The sequence below is a fragment of the Silurus meridionalis genome, chromosome 12 (genome assembly GCF_014805685.1).
Source record: "Silurus meridionalis isolate SWU-2019-XX chromosome 12, ASM1480568v1, whole genome shotgun sequence".
NCBI lineage: Eukaryota > Metazoa > Chordata > Actinopteri > Siluriformes > Siluridae > Silurus > Silurus meridionalis.
In genome coordinates, this window is record NC_060895.1 from 19,907,401 (window position 1) to 19,922,780 (window position 15,380).

Genomic DNA, 15,380 nt, shown 5'->3' on the forward strand with positions numbered 1-15,380 from the left:
CACAGAATCCTTGTTCCAGCATGCCAGTGCCCTATGCACATTTTAAACTTTATAAAAACATGGTTTGCCAAGGCTGCTGTGGAAAAACTGGAGTGGCTTGTTCAGAACCCTTCTTTATTCCCACTGAACACCTTTTGGGATAAATAGACTGTGTTCCAAGCATTCTCTCCTAACATTAGTGCCTGCTCTCATTAATGTGTTTGTCGCTAAATAAGTACAAATCCCTAAAGCCTAGCTCTAATATAAAGCTTTCACAAAAAATGCTGGATGTTATTGTTTAACTGGCATATGATATTTAATTAACAGATATGTATGTGATGGCCAGGTGTCCATGTATTTATTAACATATATGTCTCTCTCTGAAAAAGGGAGAACAACAGTATTTATCTTCTCTAGTGGAAAAGATGGCGATTGCCTATGGAAATACATATTAATTAAGTTTTCATTTATTTACCTTAAAATTTTGTGTCTGAAAGTGTCAGAAAATGTCAATTTTCACAACAGTGTTGGGAATGTCTTGATAAAGTGAGTGAGGTCTCTAGCATAAGAGATGAATCACATGCTGTATGAGACAGCTTTCCTCAGCCAAGATTGAGATTTAAGCTTGTGAGATATGGCTAGGAAAACTATATGTGGTTCCTGGGTCTGCCCTGAGCCTTAACTAGATGAGAGATACCAAAATCACCTGAACCCTCTTTCTCACGACCCAGAGAGACTATGGCTGCTGGCAAGGATTGATAATTTGTATTAAGAAATTGCTCCTAAGGTATCAAATTGATTTAAAGCTTCTAATGAAACAAATGTAATGAAATATACGTATATAATCATAACAAGGCACTGATTTAATCCTTTATTTATATGTTTGTTTGTTTGTTTGTTTGTTTGTTTTTATGAAGTGGCTCTGGAATCTTATAGACCCTAAACAAAATATGAGTTAAGTAAAAAGCACAATGCAAGCAGAAAACCTGAAAACTGTATAATTTAACTTTTGTTTGGTCTATAATTTTTTATTTAAAGGGCTACATGATAACAGAAAAGCATAGTAGAAATAGTGTAATATATAGTTTTATCTAAATGAAATGTTCACCAAATCTTTCTGTATTATATATTTCCCTACCAGAAAGCACCTCTAAACTAAGAGCACATATTTTTATTTTTTTTTTGGAATCATTATGAGTTTGTCAACAGAACACAGAAATTGTGCAAAAAAAAATCCCTCAGTCACCACACTGAACCTTTTGGAATTAATTACACTGTGGACAATGCTCCAGGCCTTCTCTCCTAACATCACTGTCTAATCTAACTATTGTTTTCTTTAACTGAATAATCACAATCTAATAGGAAGCTTTTCCAAAATACTCAGGCTATGATAGCAACTTTGAAATGGGATGTTCAACAAGAACATATGAGTGTGATGGCCGGTGTCCATTTACTTATGGTTATGTATGTTTCTCTGAAAAGTGAAAAAGACAGTATTTATCTGGTCTAGGAGAGAGAATGTTGATTGCACATAAAAAAATATTTGTTCATTTATCCATTCATTTTCCTTTCAGACTTAGTGGAAATAGTTTCATAAAACAACTGTAAAACAAAATCTCACAAGCAGTCCCTGGGTCTGCCCTTATACAGAAATTGGACAAAAATCCCTCAGTCAACAATGTGTGCTGCAAAGTCCAAAAATGCTTTATTCAGTTGGTCCAACTTTTGTCACAAATTGTATTATTTTATTTCTAATCTCTTTAGTTCTCAAAGAATATATGAAGGGATTTACTAAAGCAGGTCCAAGAATTGTTCCAACTCTCAGACCGTTCCGTTCCTCAAGTGATAAAACTACCCCAAGCCTGGTCAGGACTAACAGAATAAATGTTGGTCCATAATAGCAGATTATTACAATTAAATGACTTAGACAAGTATGAAACACTTTTGTCTTGCTACCTTTTAAGGTCATTTTGACAACAACAATAACTATTTTAAAATAAGATAAACAAATGAAAGTGAATGTTCCAAACATCAGGATAAAGGTGAAACTTGATATTAAATCAAAATAGGGGGTTGGATCTATACAACTGGTTCTGACAACAGCTGCGTAATCACAGAAAACATACTTTACAGTTGAGGAGCATAATGGTAAAGGAATCACAGTAACAGGAACAATTGATATTGCAACAAAACCCAACATCCACATTAAAAATGTCAGAATAATGGAGCGAACATTTGTTAGAATTGCATGTGGCTTGATTATGGCAATTAATCGGTCAAAAGCCATAACTGAAATAATAAACACCTCCATCACGAAACATAAACTAAAGCCATACATTTGAAAGATGCATGATATATAAGTTATTGTTTTATAGCCAACTATTAGAATGCCTATCATAGTTGGACATGAACATGTACAGTAGAGCATGTCCACAATTGCTAAATTGCAGATGAAGAGATACATTGGCTGGTGTAGGCGTTTATCAACAACAATGAAGCATATGTTTGCCAAGTTTGCAAGCATTGCAACAATATATGCAGCAAGTATGACACAACCAACAATCACTGGTTTTTCTAAAGTGTCAAATCCTGTAAGAACAAATTGATCAATTTTTTTACGGGAAATATTTTGATCCATGGCCTGCTGTACTCTTTACTAATGAACAGGGTATACAAGCTATTTTTAATATCATAATACTTCACAAGAGTCTACAAATGTAAGCTATTTCAAGTCACAATTGTAAGTTATTTCAATCCATCCATCCTCTTGTGTTCCTTGCTATCTCTGTGAGTCATCTAAAGTGTGAGCATCAAGAAGTCTCTCAGTGTCCAGGTAACAGAAACAGAAACGACCATAGTACACATCTATCCAAAACAGACTGTGAAAGACTCTTCAAATGGCTCTTTATATAATTCAGTTGGAACCTTCTCATTGGTTTAACATATATATTATGTTTCTATTCTTAACCCTATGAGCCAATCTAAAATTAGTCGCAAGATTCCCGCAGGGCCACCTTAATTACAATTCATCATAATAGTCAATTATAATTCAGGGTCATGATGCTATCCAGAGAATTGGTGTCCATAATTATAATTTAAAAAAGTAACGTGTCTTTGAAGTGGATATATGAAATTATTTTAAGTTATAAAAATAAATATGCCAAAATAATTACCCACCCACACTGTACCTAGACAAGAGCTTAATATACAATACATCCCAAAAGCATTCAGACACTGTATTTAAGTGTTATTTCTATTATATTAATGAATTATTAACAAATTAATGAAGGTTAATTAAAAAAAAACATGAGTGGCGTGTCCAGCGCTCTCACCTCATTTACATTTACATTTGCAGCATTATGCCGAGACACTTTTCGCTGGGCATGAGTGGCATGTCTAGTGCTCTCACCTCATTTACATTTGTGGCATTTAGCAGACGCCCTTATCCAGAGCGACATACAAAAGTGCTTTTAGTCTTTAGCAATGAATAAATCTACACTGGTATGCAAGATTACAAACTTAATATAAATATAACTTTAATTCTACAAAGAAAACTTGGAAAATGCTAATTTAAGTGTTTCAGGAAGAGGTAGGTCTTCAATTGTCGCTTATAAAGCCAGGGACTCCAATGTACGGACATCTAGGGGAAGTTCATTCCACCATCTTGGTGCCTCGGAGCCTTAAAGTATACTTACCTCTCATTCTGAGAGAAGGTGGTACCAGTCGAGCAGTGCTGGAGGATCTCAGACAGCGTGGTGCAGTGCGAGATGTGATGAGGTCTCTGAGGTAAGATGGCGCTGGTCCATTTTTGGCCTTGTAGGCACGCATCAGTGTTTTAAATCTGATACGTGCAGCTACTGGAAGCCAGTGAAGGGAACGCAGCAGTGGGGTAGTGTGGGATAACTTGGGCAGATTGAACACAAGCCGTGCAGCTGCATTTTGGATCATTTGCAGTGGACGAATAGCGTTCAGGAGAAGACCTGCCAGTAGTGAGTTGCAGTATTTGAGTCTTAAGATGACAAGAGACTGAACAAGCACCTGGGCAGCCTGTGTGGACAGAAATGGTCGAATCCTTCAGATGTTGTAGAGAAGAAATCGACAGGAACTCACTCGTGGCTCACATTAGCGACATGTGGGAAGAAGGACAGTTCATTGTCCATAGTTACCCCGAGGATACGAGCAGTGGCTGAAGGGGAGAGCAGAGAGTAATGAGTTATTTGGAGATCTTGGAGACCTGGAGATGAATCACCTGGGATGCCCAGCAGTTCTGTTTTGCTAGGGTTGAGTTTTATTTGATGAGCATTTATCCATGAAGATATGTCTGTCAAGTATGCCGAGATCTGAACGGAAGCTGTGGTATCTGATGGAGGGAAAGAAAAGATTAGTTGAGTGTCATCTGGATAGCAGTGGTAAGAAAACCCATTTGAGGATATGACTTCACCAATGGAGTGGGTATAGAGGGAGAAAAGGAGGGGGGCTGAGTACTGAGCCTTGTGGGACACCAGTGGTGAGTCTGCACGGGGCAGATTTGGATCCCCTCCATGTTACCTGGTATGAGCGAACTTCAAGGTAGGAAGCAAACCATTCCCATGCTGTTCCATGGATACCAAGACTCTTGAGGGTAGACAAGAGAGTCTTGTGATTGACTGTGTCAAATGCTGCTGAAAGGGCCAGGAAGATAAATAAAGATGACAGCTTGGCTGATTGAGCAGCACGCAGTTTCTCTGACACAGCCAAAAGGGCCGTCTCTGTGGGTTCCAGAGATTTAGAAAGAAAGGAGAGAAGTGATACCAGTCTGTAGTTGTTGATGTCTGATGGGTTCAGAGCAGTTTTCTTTAAGGGGGGTTGAGTAGTGAAGAGATGATGTTGTGGAGCTTACGAGGATCTTGTGCAGAGGCCTTGAGCTTTTCCTTGTAGAAGGTTTTAGCAGAAGTCACATCCGGAAAAAATTTGGTCAGGAGTGCGTGTTAAGATGCGAGGTCTACATCGAGTTGTAATTTTTTCCACCTCCTCTCTACTGATCTGAGTTCTTGTCGATTGCTGCACAAAACTTCTGACAGCCAGGGTGTGGGATAATAAGTCTTCTTGGGTTTTGTAGTCAAGGGGCAAAGGAAGTCCATGGTTGAGGAAAGAGATGAGAGTCAGTAGCAACGTCTAAGGGTAGAGAGGAAAATGAGTAATGGTCAGCAAGAGATGAACAAGTACAGGAAGCTACAGAGGAGGGAGAGATGGAGTGAAGGTTAGGACGGATAAGAGAGACATTTAAATTGTTTTTTGGTAGAATAGGAAGAGAGATTGAAAAGGAAACCAGGTGATGATCAGAGATACCACCACCTCTACTGGTTTCTCTTGGTGAGTGAGAGAAAGCATAGGCAGAAGACAGAACAGCTAGTGTAGCAGTGTTCTGTGGGGATATACAGGTCTCAGTAAGTGCCAGAAAATCGAAAGGTGTAGTGGGAAGCCAAGGCTGTGATAAAGTCAGCTTTCCTTACAGTAGACTGGCAATTCCAGAGCCCACCTACCACCACTGTTTGAGATTGAAACAACAGAGGAGGGTAGATAAGGTTACTGGCAATGTGACCTCTGTTCTGTGGATGGGAACGTCTGTGTCTGTAAGAGATGACTACAGAGATGGTTTTAAGGCACATGACTGATCTCCCAATTTAAGATCAATGTATTTTAAAAAGAAAAAGTAAAAATATAAGAAATTCTAAATAAACACTAAGCCTAACTGGCCTTTAAGGGGGCTACCTACAACCGCTACGTAGTGGAGCACCTTCAACATAAGCAAGTAAGCCATGCCCACAATTCACACCTCAAGTGAGACTGAAATTACTCTTGATTATTCACCTGACAGAACAAATCAGTGTGATTGCCAGTGTGCATTTTCTTATGGTCATGTATGTTTCTCTGTGAGAAAGTGAGAAAGACTGTATTTATCTGCTCTAGGGGAGAGAATTGTGAATGCCGATTAAAATATTTATTCATTTATTCATTCATTTATCCATTAATTTCCCTTCCAGATTTTCTGGCAATAGTTTTTAAACCAACTATGAAACAAAATATCACAAACAGTTCCTGAGTCTGCCCTGATAAGGATGGTGCTCTATTCTACTGTAAGATGCCTAGACTATCTGAACCAGCTTCTTTCAACCCCTTAAAAAATCATGGATGCTGACAAGGTTGAAAATTCTAAAGTACTATTGCTACACAGTTCATGTAAGCACCTTACATAATAAAGATACATAATAAAGCAATAAAAAAACATCTAAATATGGTTTGTTTGTAAACTGGGGTTCTGCTTTAAAACCACAAAACCACTGTAACATTGGTGACATTTACCTGAACCTTTCTTTAATAAATATATTCTTTAATCTTCAGTTAATGGTTTATTTCAGTCAGGCCAAAACACTGTTGAAACACTGATATAACAAATGTTATGGTTTAAAGAGCGATGAAAAGGGAAACAAGCTGTAAGCAGAAAAAAAGAACTGTGAAATACACTTTTTGTTTGGTATATCATTTCTTGGTGTATATAAAGTTATAAACAATATTTAAGAAAATAAACCTATCACAATCCACACTTCAAATTAAGATTGCAAAAAGCTTTTATTTTAATGGCATAGTAAAATATAGTAGACTCTGAACAAAGCATGTGTCTGCATCCAATTATTCATTCAGTTTAAAAATATTTGTTTTAGGCAATATCCATTTTATTTTATTTTTTACGTGCTTTGAATTAAGTATTATATGTTTTCCTACTGGTGAGCATCTCTAAACATAATGTAATTATTTTTTTAACTTAAACAAAATGTTCTAGTGGTTAGGATGCGGTGCTCTCACTGCTGCGGCCCGGGTTCGATCCCCGGTCAGGGAACCAACCCCAGCCATTAGGGTTGCACATGCCTTAGTGCCAGTCCCAAGCCCGGATAAATGGGAAGGGTTGCGTTAGGAAGGGCATCCAGCGTAAAAACATGTGTTTATCAAAGATGCGGATGATCCGCTGTGGCGACCCCTAACGGGAGAAGCCGAAAGATAAATTAATCAGATTAGACATTGATATTAGGAAAGAAGGCATGGAGTATCAACATTATAATTCATTTCAATTAATGTTCCGGAAACCCTCAGTCAAAGGGTGCTGCAAATCTAAAAAAAGAAAAATATTTTCCAATTTTTATATGTAAAAAATATTTAAAAAATGCTTTATTCAGTTGGTTCAACTTTTGACACAAATCGTAATATTTTATTCCTCATCTCTTTAGTTCTAAAACAATATACAAAAGGATTTACTAAAGCAGGACCAATAATTGACCCAATTCTCAGGCCATTTCGTTCCTCAAGTGATAAAACTACCCCAAGCCTGGTTATGACTGCTAGAATAAATGTTGGTCCATAATAGCAAATTATTACAATTAAATGACTTAGACAAGTATGAAACACTTTTGTCTTGCTACCTTTTAAGGTCATTTTGACAACAACAAAAACTATCTTTAAATAAGATAAACAAATGAAACTGAATGTTCCAAACATCAGTATAAAGGTGAAACTTGATATTAAATCAAAATAGCGGGTTGGATCTATACAACTGGTTCTGACAACAGCTGCGTAATCACAGAAAACATACTTTACAGTTGAGGAGCATAATGGTAAAGGAATCACAGTAACAGGAACAATTGTTATTACAGTAAGACCCAATATCCATATTAAAAATGTGAGAATAATGGAGCGAACGTTTGTTAGAATTGCATGGTAGTGCAGTGGCTTGATTATGGCAATTAATCGGTCAAAAGCCATAACTGAAATAGTAAACACCTCCATCACGAAACATAAACTAAAGCCATACATTTGAAAGATGCATGATATATAAGTTATTGTTTTATAGCCAACTATTAGAATGCCTATCATAGTTGGACATGAACATGTACAGGAGAGCATGTCCACAATTGCTAAATTGCAGATGAAGAGATACATTGGCTGGTGTAGCTGTTTATCAACAACAATGAAGCATATGTTTGCCAGGTTTGCAAGCATTGTAAGAATATATGCAGCAAGTATGACACAACCAACAATCACTGGTTTTTCTAAAGTGTCAAATCCTGTAAGAACAAATTGGTCAATTTTTTTACGGGAAATATTTTGATCCATGGCCTGCTGTACTCTTTACTAATGAACACGGTATACAAGCTATTTTTAATATCATAATACTTTACAAGAGTCTACAAATGTAAGCTATTTCTAGTCACACTTGTAAGTTATTTCAATCCATCCATCCTCTTGTGTTCCTTGCTATCTCTGAGTCATCTAAAGTGTGAGCATCAAGAAGTCTCTCAGTGTCCAGGCAACAGAAACAGAAACGACCACAGTACACATCTATCCAAAACAGACTGTGAAGGACTCTTCGAATGGCTCTTTATATAATTCAGTTGGAACCATCTCATTGGTTTAACATATATATTATGTTTCTATTCTTAACCCTATGAGCCAATCTAAAATGAGTCACAAGATTCCTGCAGGGTCACCTTAGTTACAGTTTATCATAATAGTCAATTATAATTCAGTGTCATGATGCTATCCAGAGAATTGGTGTCCATAATTATAATAAAATGTTGTCTTTAAGAGCTTAAAGTGGATATTTGAAATTATATTAAGTTATTAAAATAATAACCCACCCACACTGTACCTAGAAAAGAGATTAATATACAATACATCCAACAAGCACCCAGACACCGTATTTTAGTGTTATTTCTATTGTATTAATACATTATTAACAATATAATTAGGGTTAATTAAAAAAAAAAAAAAAAAAAAAAAAAACATGAGTGGCGTGTCCAGCGCTCTCACCTCATCCCACTGAACCCTTTATAATTATTTATAATGTGGGGGATGCTCTAGGCCTTCTCTCCTAACATCACTGTCTAATCTAACTATTGTTTTCTTTACCTGAATAAGCACAAATTCCTATAGCCCTTCTTTATAATCTAATGGGAAGCTTTCCCAAAAAAAACTCAGGTTATGATAACATCTTTGGAATGGAATGTTCAACAAGAACAGATCAGTGTGATGGTCAGTGTCCATTTACTTATGGTCATGTATGTTTCACTCTGAGAAAGTGAGAAACACCGTATTTTTCTGCTCTAGGGGAGAGAATTGTGATTGCTGTTAAAAATATTTATACATTTATTTGTTCATTTATCCATTAATTTCCCTTCCAGATTTTCTGGCAATAGTTTCTTAAACCAACTGTGAAACAAAATATCACAAACAGTTCCTGAGTCTGCCCTGATACTGATGGTGCTCTATTCTGATGTAAGATGCCCAGACTACCTGAACCAGCTTATTTCGACCCCTTAAAAAATCATGGATGCTGTCAAGGTTGAAAATTTTGAAGTACTATTGCCACCTAATTAACTACACAGTTCCTGCAAGCAGCTTAAAAAATTATATAGCTTTTTTATGAAATAAAGAACTGTTCTTAAAAGCTCTGTTGAGATTGGAATATAATATGATACATAATGAAGCACTAAAACATTTTAATATGCTTTGTTTTTAAACTGTTTTAAATCTTTGTTAAATGGTTTATTTCAGTCAGGCCAAAACACTGTTAAAACACTGATATAACAAATTTTATGGTTTAAAAAGCGATGAAAAAAGAAACAAGCTGTAGGCAGGAAAAAGAACTGTGAAATACACTTTTTGTTTGGTATATCATTTCTTGGTGTATATGAAGTTATAAACAATATTTAAGAAAATAAACCTATTACAATCCACACTTCAAATTAAGACTGCAAAAAGCTTTTATTTAAATAGAATAGTAAAAAATAGTAGACCCTGAACAAAGCATGTTTCTGCATCCAATTATTCATTCACTTTTAAAATATTTCTTTTATGCAATATACATTTTTTTTTTACTATTTTTTTATTTTTATATGTGCTTTGCATTAGGTATTATATGTTTTCCTACTGGAGAGCATCTCTTAACATAATGTTTTTTTTTTTTTAACAAACAAAATCTTTTTGAGCATGTGCAGAGAAAACAGAAATGTTAAAAAATTATTAATCAGATTAGACATTGGTGTTAGCAAAGAAGGCATGGAGTATCATCCACATTATAATTCATTCTATTTCATGTTCCGAAAACTGTCAGTCAAAGGGTGCTGCAAATCAAAAACAAAAACAAACTTAATACATAAAAAGGAAAAAAAAAATGCTTTATTCTGTTGGTTCAACTTTTGACACAAATCTTAATATTTTATTCCTAATTTCTTTAGTTCTAAAACAATATACAAAAGGATTTACTAAAGCAGGACCAATAATTGACCCAATTCTCAGGCCATTCCGTTCCTCAAGTGATAAGGCTAATCCAATCCTGGTTATGACTGCTAGAATAAATATAGGTCCATAATAGCAAATTATTACAATTAAATGACTTAGACAAGTATGAAACACTTTTGTCTTGCTACCTTTTAAGGTCATTTTGACAACAACAATAACTATCTTTAAATAAGATAAACAAATGAAAGTGAATGTTCCAAACATCAGTATAAAGGTGAAACTTGATATCAATTCAAAATAGGGGGTTGGATCTATACAACTAGTTCTGACAACAGCTGCGTAATCACAGAAAACATACTTTACAGTTGAGGAGCATAATGGTAAAGGAATCACAGTAACAGGAACAATTGATATTGCAACAAAACCCAATATCCATATTAAAAATGTCAGAATAATGGAGCGAATGTTTGTTAGAATTGCATGGTAGTGCAGTGGCTTGATTATGGCAATTAATCGGTCAAAAGCCATAACTGAAATAGTAAAGACCTCCATCACGAAACATAAACTAAAGCCATACATTTGAAAGATGCATGATATATAAGTTATTGTTTTATAGCCAACTATTAGAATGCCTATCATAGTTGGACATGAACATGTACAGTAGAGCATGTCCACAATTGCTAAATTGCAGATGAAGAGATACATTGGTTGATGTAGCTGTTTATCAACAACAATGAAGCATATGTTTGCCAGGTTTGCAAGCATTGTAAGAATATATGCAGCAAGTATGACACAACCAACAATCACTGGTTTTTCTACAGTGTCAAATCCTGTAAGAACAAATTGATCAATTTTTTTACGGGAAATATTTTGATCCATGGCCTGCTGTACTCTTTAGTAGTAAACACAGTATACAAGTTATTTTTTATATCATAATACTTCACAAGATTCTACAATTGTAAGTTATTTTAATCCATCCATCCTCTTGTGTTCCTTGCTTTCTCTGTGAGTCATCTAAAGTGTGAGCATCAAGAAGTTACTCAGTGTCCAGGCAACAGAAACAGAAACGACCATAGTACACATCTATCCAAAACAGACTGTGAAAGGCTCTTCAAATGGCTCTTTATATAATTCAGTTGGAACCATCTCATTGGTTTAACATATATATTATGCTTCTATTCTTAACCCTATGAGCCAATCTAAAATTAGTCGCAAGATTCCCGCAGGGCCACCTTATTTACAGTTCATCATAATAGTCAATTATAATTCAGGGTCATGATGCTATCCAAAGAATTGGTGTCCATAATTATAATTTAAAAAAAGTAACATGTTGTTTTCAAAAGCTTAAAGTGGATATATAAATTCATATCAAGTAATAAAAATAAATATGCCAAAATAATTACCCACCCACACTGTACCTAGATAAGAGATTAATATACAATACATCCAGAAAGCATCCAGACACCGTATTTTTTAATGTATTTTTAATGTATTAATTAATTTTTTACAAACTAATGAAGGCAAATTAAAAAAAAAATCATGAGTGCCGTGTCCAGAGCTCTCACCTCATCCCACTAAACCCTTTATAATTATTTATAATGTGGGCGATGCTCCAGACCTTCTCTCCTAACATCACTGTCTAATCTAACTATTGTTTTCTTTACCTGAATAAGCACAAATGTCTATAGTCCTGCTTTAAAATATAATGGGAAGCTTTCCCAAAAAACTCAGGTTGTGATAACATCTTTGGAATAGAATGTTCAACAAGATCATATAAGTGTGATGGCTGGTGTCCATGGCTGGTTTATCTGCTCTAGGGGAGAGAATTGAGATTGCCCATGAAACTAAATATTTATTTATTCATTCATTTATCCATTCATTTCTCCTCCAGATTTTCTGCCAATAGTTTCATAATCCAACTGTGAAACAAAATATCACAAACAGTTCCTGAGTCTGCCCTGATGCTGATGGTGCTCTATTCTGATGTAAGATGCCCAGACTACCTGAACCAGCTTATTTCGACCCCTTAAAAAATCATGGATGCTGACAAGGGTTTAAATTCTGAACTACTATTGCCACTTAATTAACTACACAGTTCCTGCAAGCAGCTCAAAAATGATTTAGCATTTTTATGTGAACAGAACTGTTTTCAAAAGTTCTGTTGAGATTGGAATATATTATGATACATAATGAATCGATAACAAATCTAAATATGCTTTGTTTGTAAACTGGGGTTCTGCTTTAAAACCACAAAACAGCTGTAACATTGGATCAATTTACCTGAACCTTTTGTCAAGAAATACATTCTTTAATACATGCATCTTCAGTAAATGGTTTATTTCAGTCAGGCCAAAGCACCATTTAACAAATTATAACAAATAACATATAACATATTTTATGGTTTAAAAAGCGATGAAGAAGGAAACACAAAGTAAGCAGAAAAAAGAACTTTGAAATACACATTTTGTTTGCTATATTATTTCTTGGTGTATATGAAGTTATAAACAATCTTTAAGAAAATAAACCTTACATTACAATCCACACATCAAAATAAAACTGCAAAAAGCTTTTATTTGAATGGCATAATAGAAATAGCAAACCCTGAACAAAGCATGTGTCTGCATCCCATTATTCATTCATTTTTAAATATTTATTTTATGCAATATCCATTTAATTATTATTTATTTTTTTTAATTAAATTTGTAATGTGCTTTGGATTAAATATGTTTGTATTATATGTTTTCCTACAGGAGAGCATCTCTAAACATAATGTAATTATTTTTTTACTTAAATTTATTTTGAGCATGTACAGAGAACACAGAAATGTTAAAGCAAACATTAATCAGATTAGACATTGATGTTAGGAGAGAAGGCATGGAGTATCATCCACATTAAAATTCATTCCAATTCATTTCCAGGAAACAATCAGTCAAAGGGTGCCACATATCTAATAAAAAATTTGTTTCCAATCTTTATACACAAAAACATTGATAACATGCTTTATTTAGTTGGTTCAACTTTTGACACAAATCGTAAAATTTTATTTCTAATTTCTTTAGTTCTAAAACAATATACAAAAGGATTTACTAAAGAAGGACCAATAATTGCCCAAATTCTCAGGCCATTTCTTTCCTCAAGTGATAAGGCTAATCCAAGCCTGGTTATTACTGACATCATAAATATAGGACCATAATAGCAGATTATTACTATTAAATGACTTAGACAAGTATGAAACACTTTTTTTGTATTACCTATTGACTTCATTTTGACAACAACAATAACTATCTTAAAATAAGATAAACAAATGAAACTGAATGTTCCCAACATTATGGAAAAGGTGTAACTTGACATTAAATTAAAATAGGGTTCTGGATCTACACAACTGGTTCTGACAACAGCTGCATAATCACAGAAAATATATTTTACAGTTGAGGAGCATAATGGTAAAGGAATCACAGTAACGGGAACAATTGATAATGTAGCAAAACCCAATATCCACAATAAAAATGTTAGAAGAACAGAACGTATATTTGTTAGAATTGCATGGTAGTGCAGTGGCTTGACTATGGCAATTAATCGGTCAAAAGCCATAACAGACAGAGTAAACACCTCCATCACAAGTCCTAAACTAAAGCTATACATTTGAAAGATGCATGGTAAATAAGTTATTGTTTTAAAGCCAACTATAAGAATGCCTATCATAGTTGGACATGAAGATGTACAGTAGAGCATGTCTACAATTGCTAAATTGCAGATGAAGAGATACATTGGTTGATGTAGATGTTTATCAATTACAATAAAACATATGTTTGCCAAGTTTGCAAACATGACAAGAATGTATGCACTGAGTATGACACAACCAATAATGACCGGCTTTTCTACATTGTCAAATCCTGTAAAAACAAATTGATTTATAATTTTACTGGACACATTTTGAACCATGATCTACTTAGTTCATAGGAGTGAAAACCATATACAAATACTAATGATATTGAAATATTTAGACTATAAAAGTTATTTTGAGCCACCCATTTTCCTCTGCTTTTCTTCAAAGTTATTCAAAGTATAAGTACCAAGCAGTTCCTCGCTGTCCATGCAACAGAAAGAGACACACAGTGTTAAAACAGACTCTGTAAGGCTCTTTATATAATTCAGGTGGAATTCACTCATTGGTTTTAAACAAACCAACCCTATAGGCTAGTCTAAAATTAGGCACCAGCAGACTCCTCCAGGGCCACCATAGCTGCAATTCATCATTATAGAAGTCAAATACAATCCAAAATCATAATCCCATCTATTTGTGTGCAAAGAATATATTGCATATGTGTGATTTGTGTGCATGATTATAATTAGAAAGGTAAAAGATGAAATACGTATACCCCCAACTCTATACTTCAGAAAAAAGTGAACATTTCTGAACAGGTTAAAGCTGTTGTTTATGTACCCCAACTGGGTTATAGATGGACCTTGAGGTACTAATATTGTACTATTTTGAGGTAAATAAGGTACAAATATGCTTCCAACTGTCAAAGGCTCTGAAACCGGGTGACAGATTTTAAACAAAAAATCCTGGAACTGACCTAACGTGCTCCGCTCCCAAGCAAGCCACACCCATAGCTCCTCAAAGCCTAGCTCACAAAGCAAGGTCCATTTGTGAGCCCCAGGAACTGGCATGCCAGAACCAGAACCACAAGGAGCATGGGCACCCTCCTCGAAGAGTGCCCTTGGGGAGCAGAGCGATCGCATTGACATGCAAGGACAGTGCTCACAGCCGGATCCCTCGAGACTCGACCTAGCGTGCTCTGCTCCCAGTTGGCTATTTTTTCAATAGACCAACAATTCAACATGAAATACATATAGACTGCTTTATAAACAAACAAAAGCTGGCCCCGGCTGTACTCCATGAGTTTTATAGCTTCCTGGTGATGACGTCACCCCGCTGGTGACGCCGTGTGTCCAATTTGACTAATTACGCACATTATTTTAGAGCGTGGACAACGTGGTCACATTCCCAAAGCACTGCGATGCAGCTCGAGTTCCTGAAAGGGAACAAATTTCTGTTCTATTCAATTTTGGTAAAAGCAAATTTTACTACTTGTATTTACTACAATTACCAGAAAACTGCATGG

The 15,380-nt window shown here is 35.3% G+C and overlaps 4 protein-coding genes across 4 annotated transcripts; all 4 read right to left on the reverse strand.

Annotated features, from left to right (window-relative positions):
- Window positions 1-1,684: 1,684 nt before the first annotated feature.
- On the reverse strand, window positions 1,685-2,617 carry LOC124394296 (olfactory receptor 6C1-like). Its single transcript, XM_046862438.1, has one exon. It carries the CDS (start codon window positions 2,615-2,617, stop codon window positions 1,685-1,687), a length of 933 nt encoding a protein of 310 aa, XP_046718394.1.
- A 4,565-nt stretch (window positions 2,618-7,182) lies between these two features.
- LOC124394297 (olfactory receptor 6F1-like) lies at window positions 7,183-8,124 on the reverse strand. The gene has a single exon (XM_046862440.1). It carries the CDS (start codon window positions 8,122-8,124, stop codon window positions 7,183-7,185), a length of 942 nt encoding a protein of 313 aa, XP_046718396.1.
- A 2,064-nt stretch (window positions 8,125-10,188) lies between these two features.
- LOC124394298 (olfactory receptor 6F1-like) lies at window positions 10,189-11,130 on the reverse strand. Its single transcript, XM_046862441.1, has one exon. The coding sequence runs from the start codon at window positions 11,128-11,130 to the stop codon at window positions 10,189-10,191; it is 942 nt and encodes a 313-aa protein (XP_046718397.1).
- Window positions 11,131-13,251: 2,121 nt separating this feature from the next.
- LOC124394299 (olfactory receptor 6F1-like) lies at window positions 13,252-14,997 on the reverse strand. Its single transcript, XM_046862442.1, has 2 exons — window positions 14,832-14,997; window positions 13,252-14,144 (listed from the first exon to the last, which is right to left on the reverse strand). The coding sequence occupies exons 1-2, from the start codon at window positions 14,995-14,997 to the stop codon at window positions 13,252-13,254; spliced, it is 1,059 nt and encodes a 352-aa protein (XP_046718398.1).
- Between the last annotated feature and the right edge of the window lie 383 nt (window positions 14,998-15,380).

Excerpts from the sequence above, each read along its gene's own strand:
- LOC124394296 (XM_046862438.1), bottom strand. The coding sequence starts at position 2,617 with ATGGATCAAAATATTTCCCGTAAAAAAATTGATCAATTTGTTCTTACA.
- LOC124394297 (XM_046862440.1), bottom strand. The coding sequence starts at position 8,124 with ATGGATCAAAATATTTCCCGTAAAAAAATTGACCAATTTGTTCTTACA.
- LOC124394298 (XM_046862441.1), bottom strand. The coding sequence starts at position 11,130 with ATGGATCAAAATATTTCCCGTAAAAAAATTGATCAATTTGTTCTTACA.
- LOC124394299 (XM_046862442.1), bottom strand. The coding sequence starts at position 14,997 with ATGCGATCGCTCTGCTCCCCAAGGGCACTCTTCGAGGAGGGTGCCCAT. Across the intron at positions 14,145-14,831 it reads TTGGGAGCGGAGCACGTTAG|GATTTGACAATGTAGAAAAG; the intron begins GTCAGTTCCAGG and ends TTGTTTTTACAG.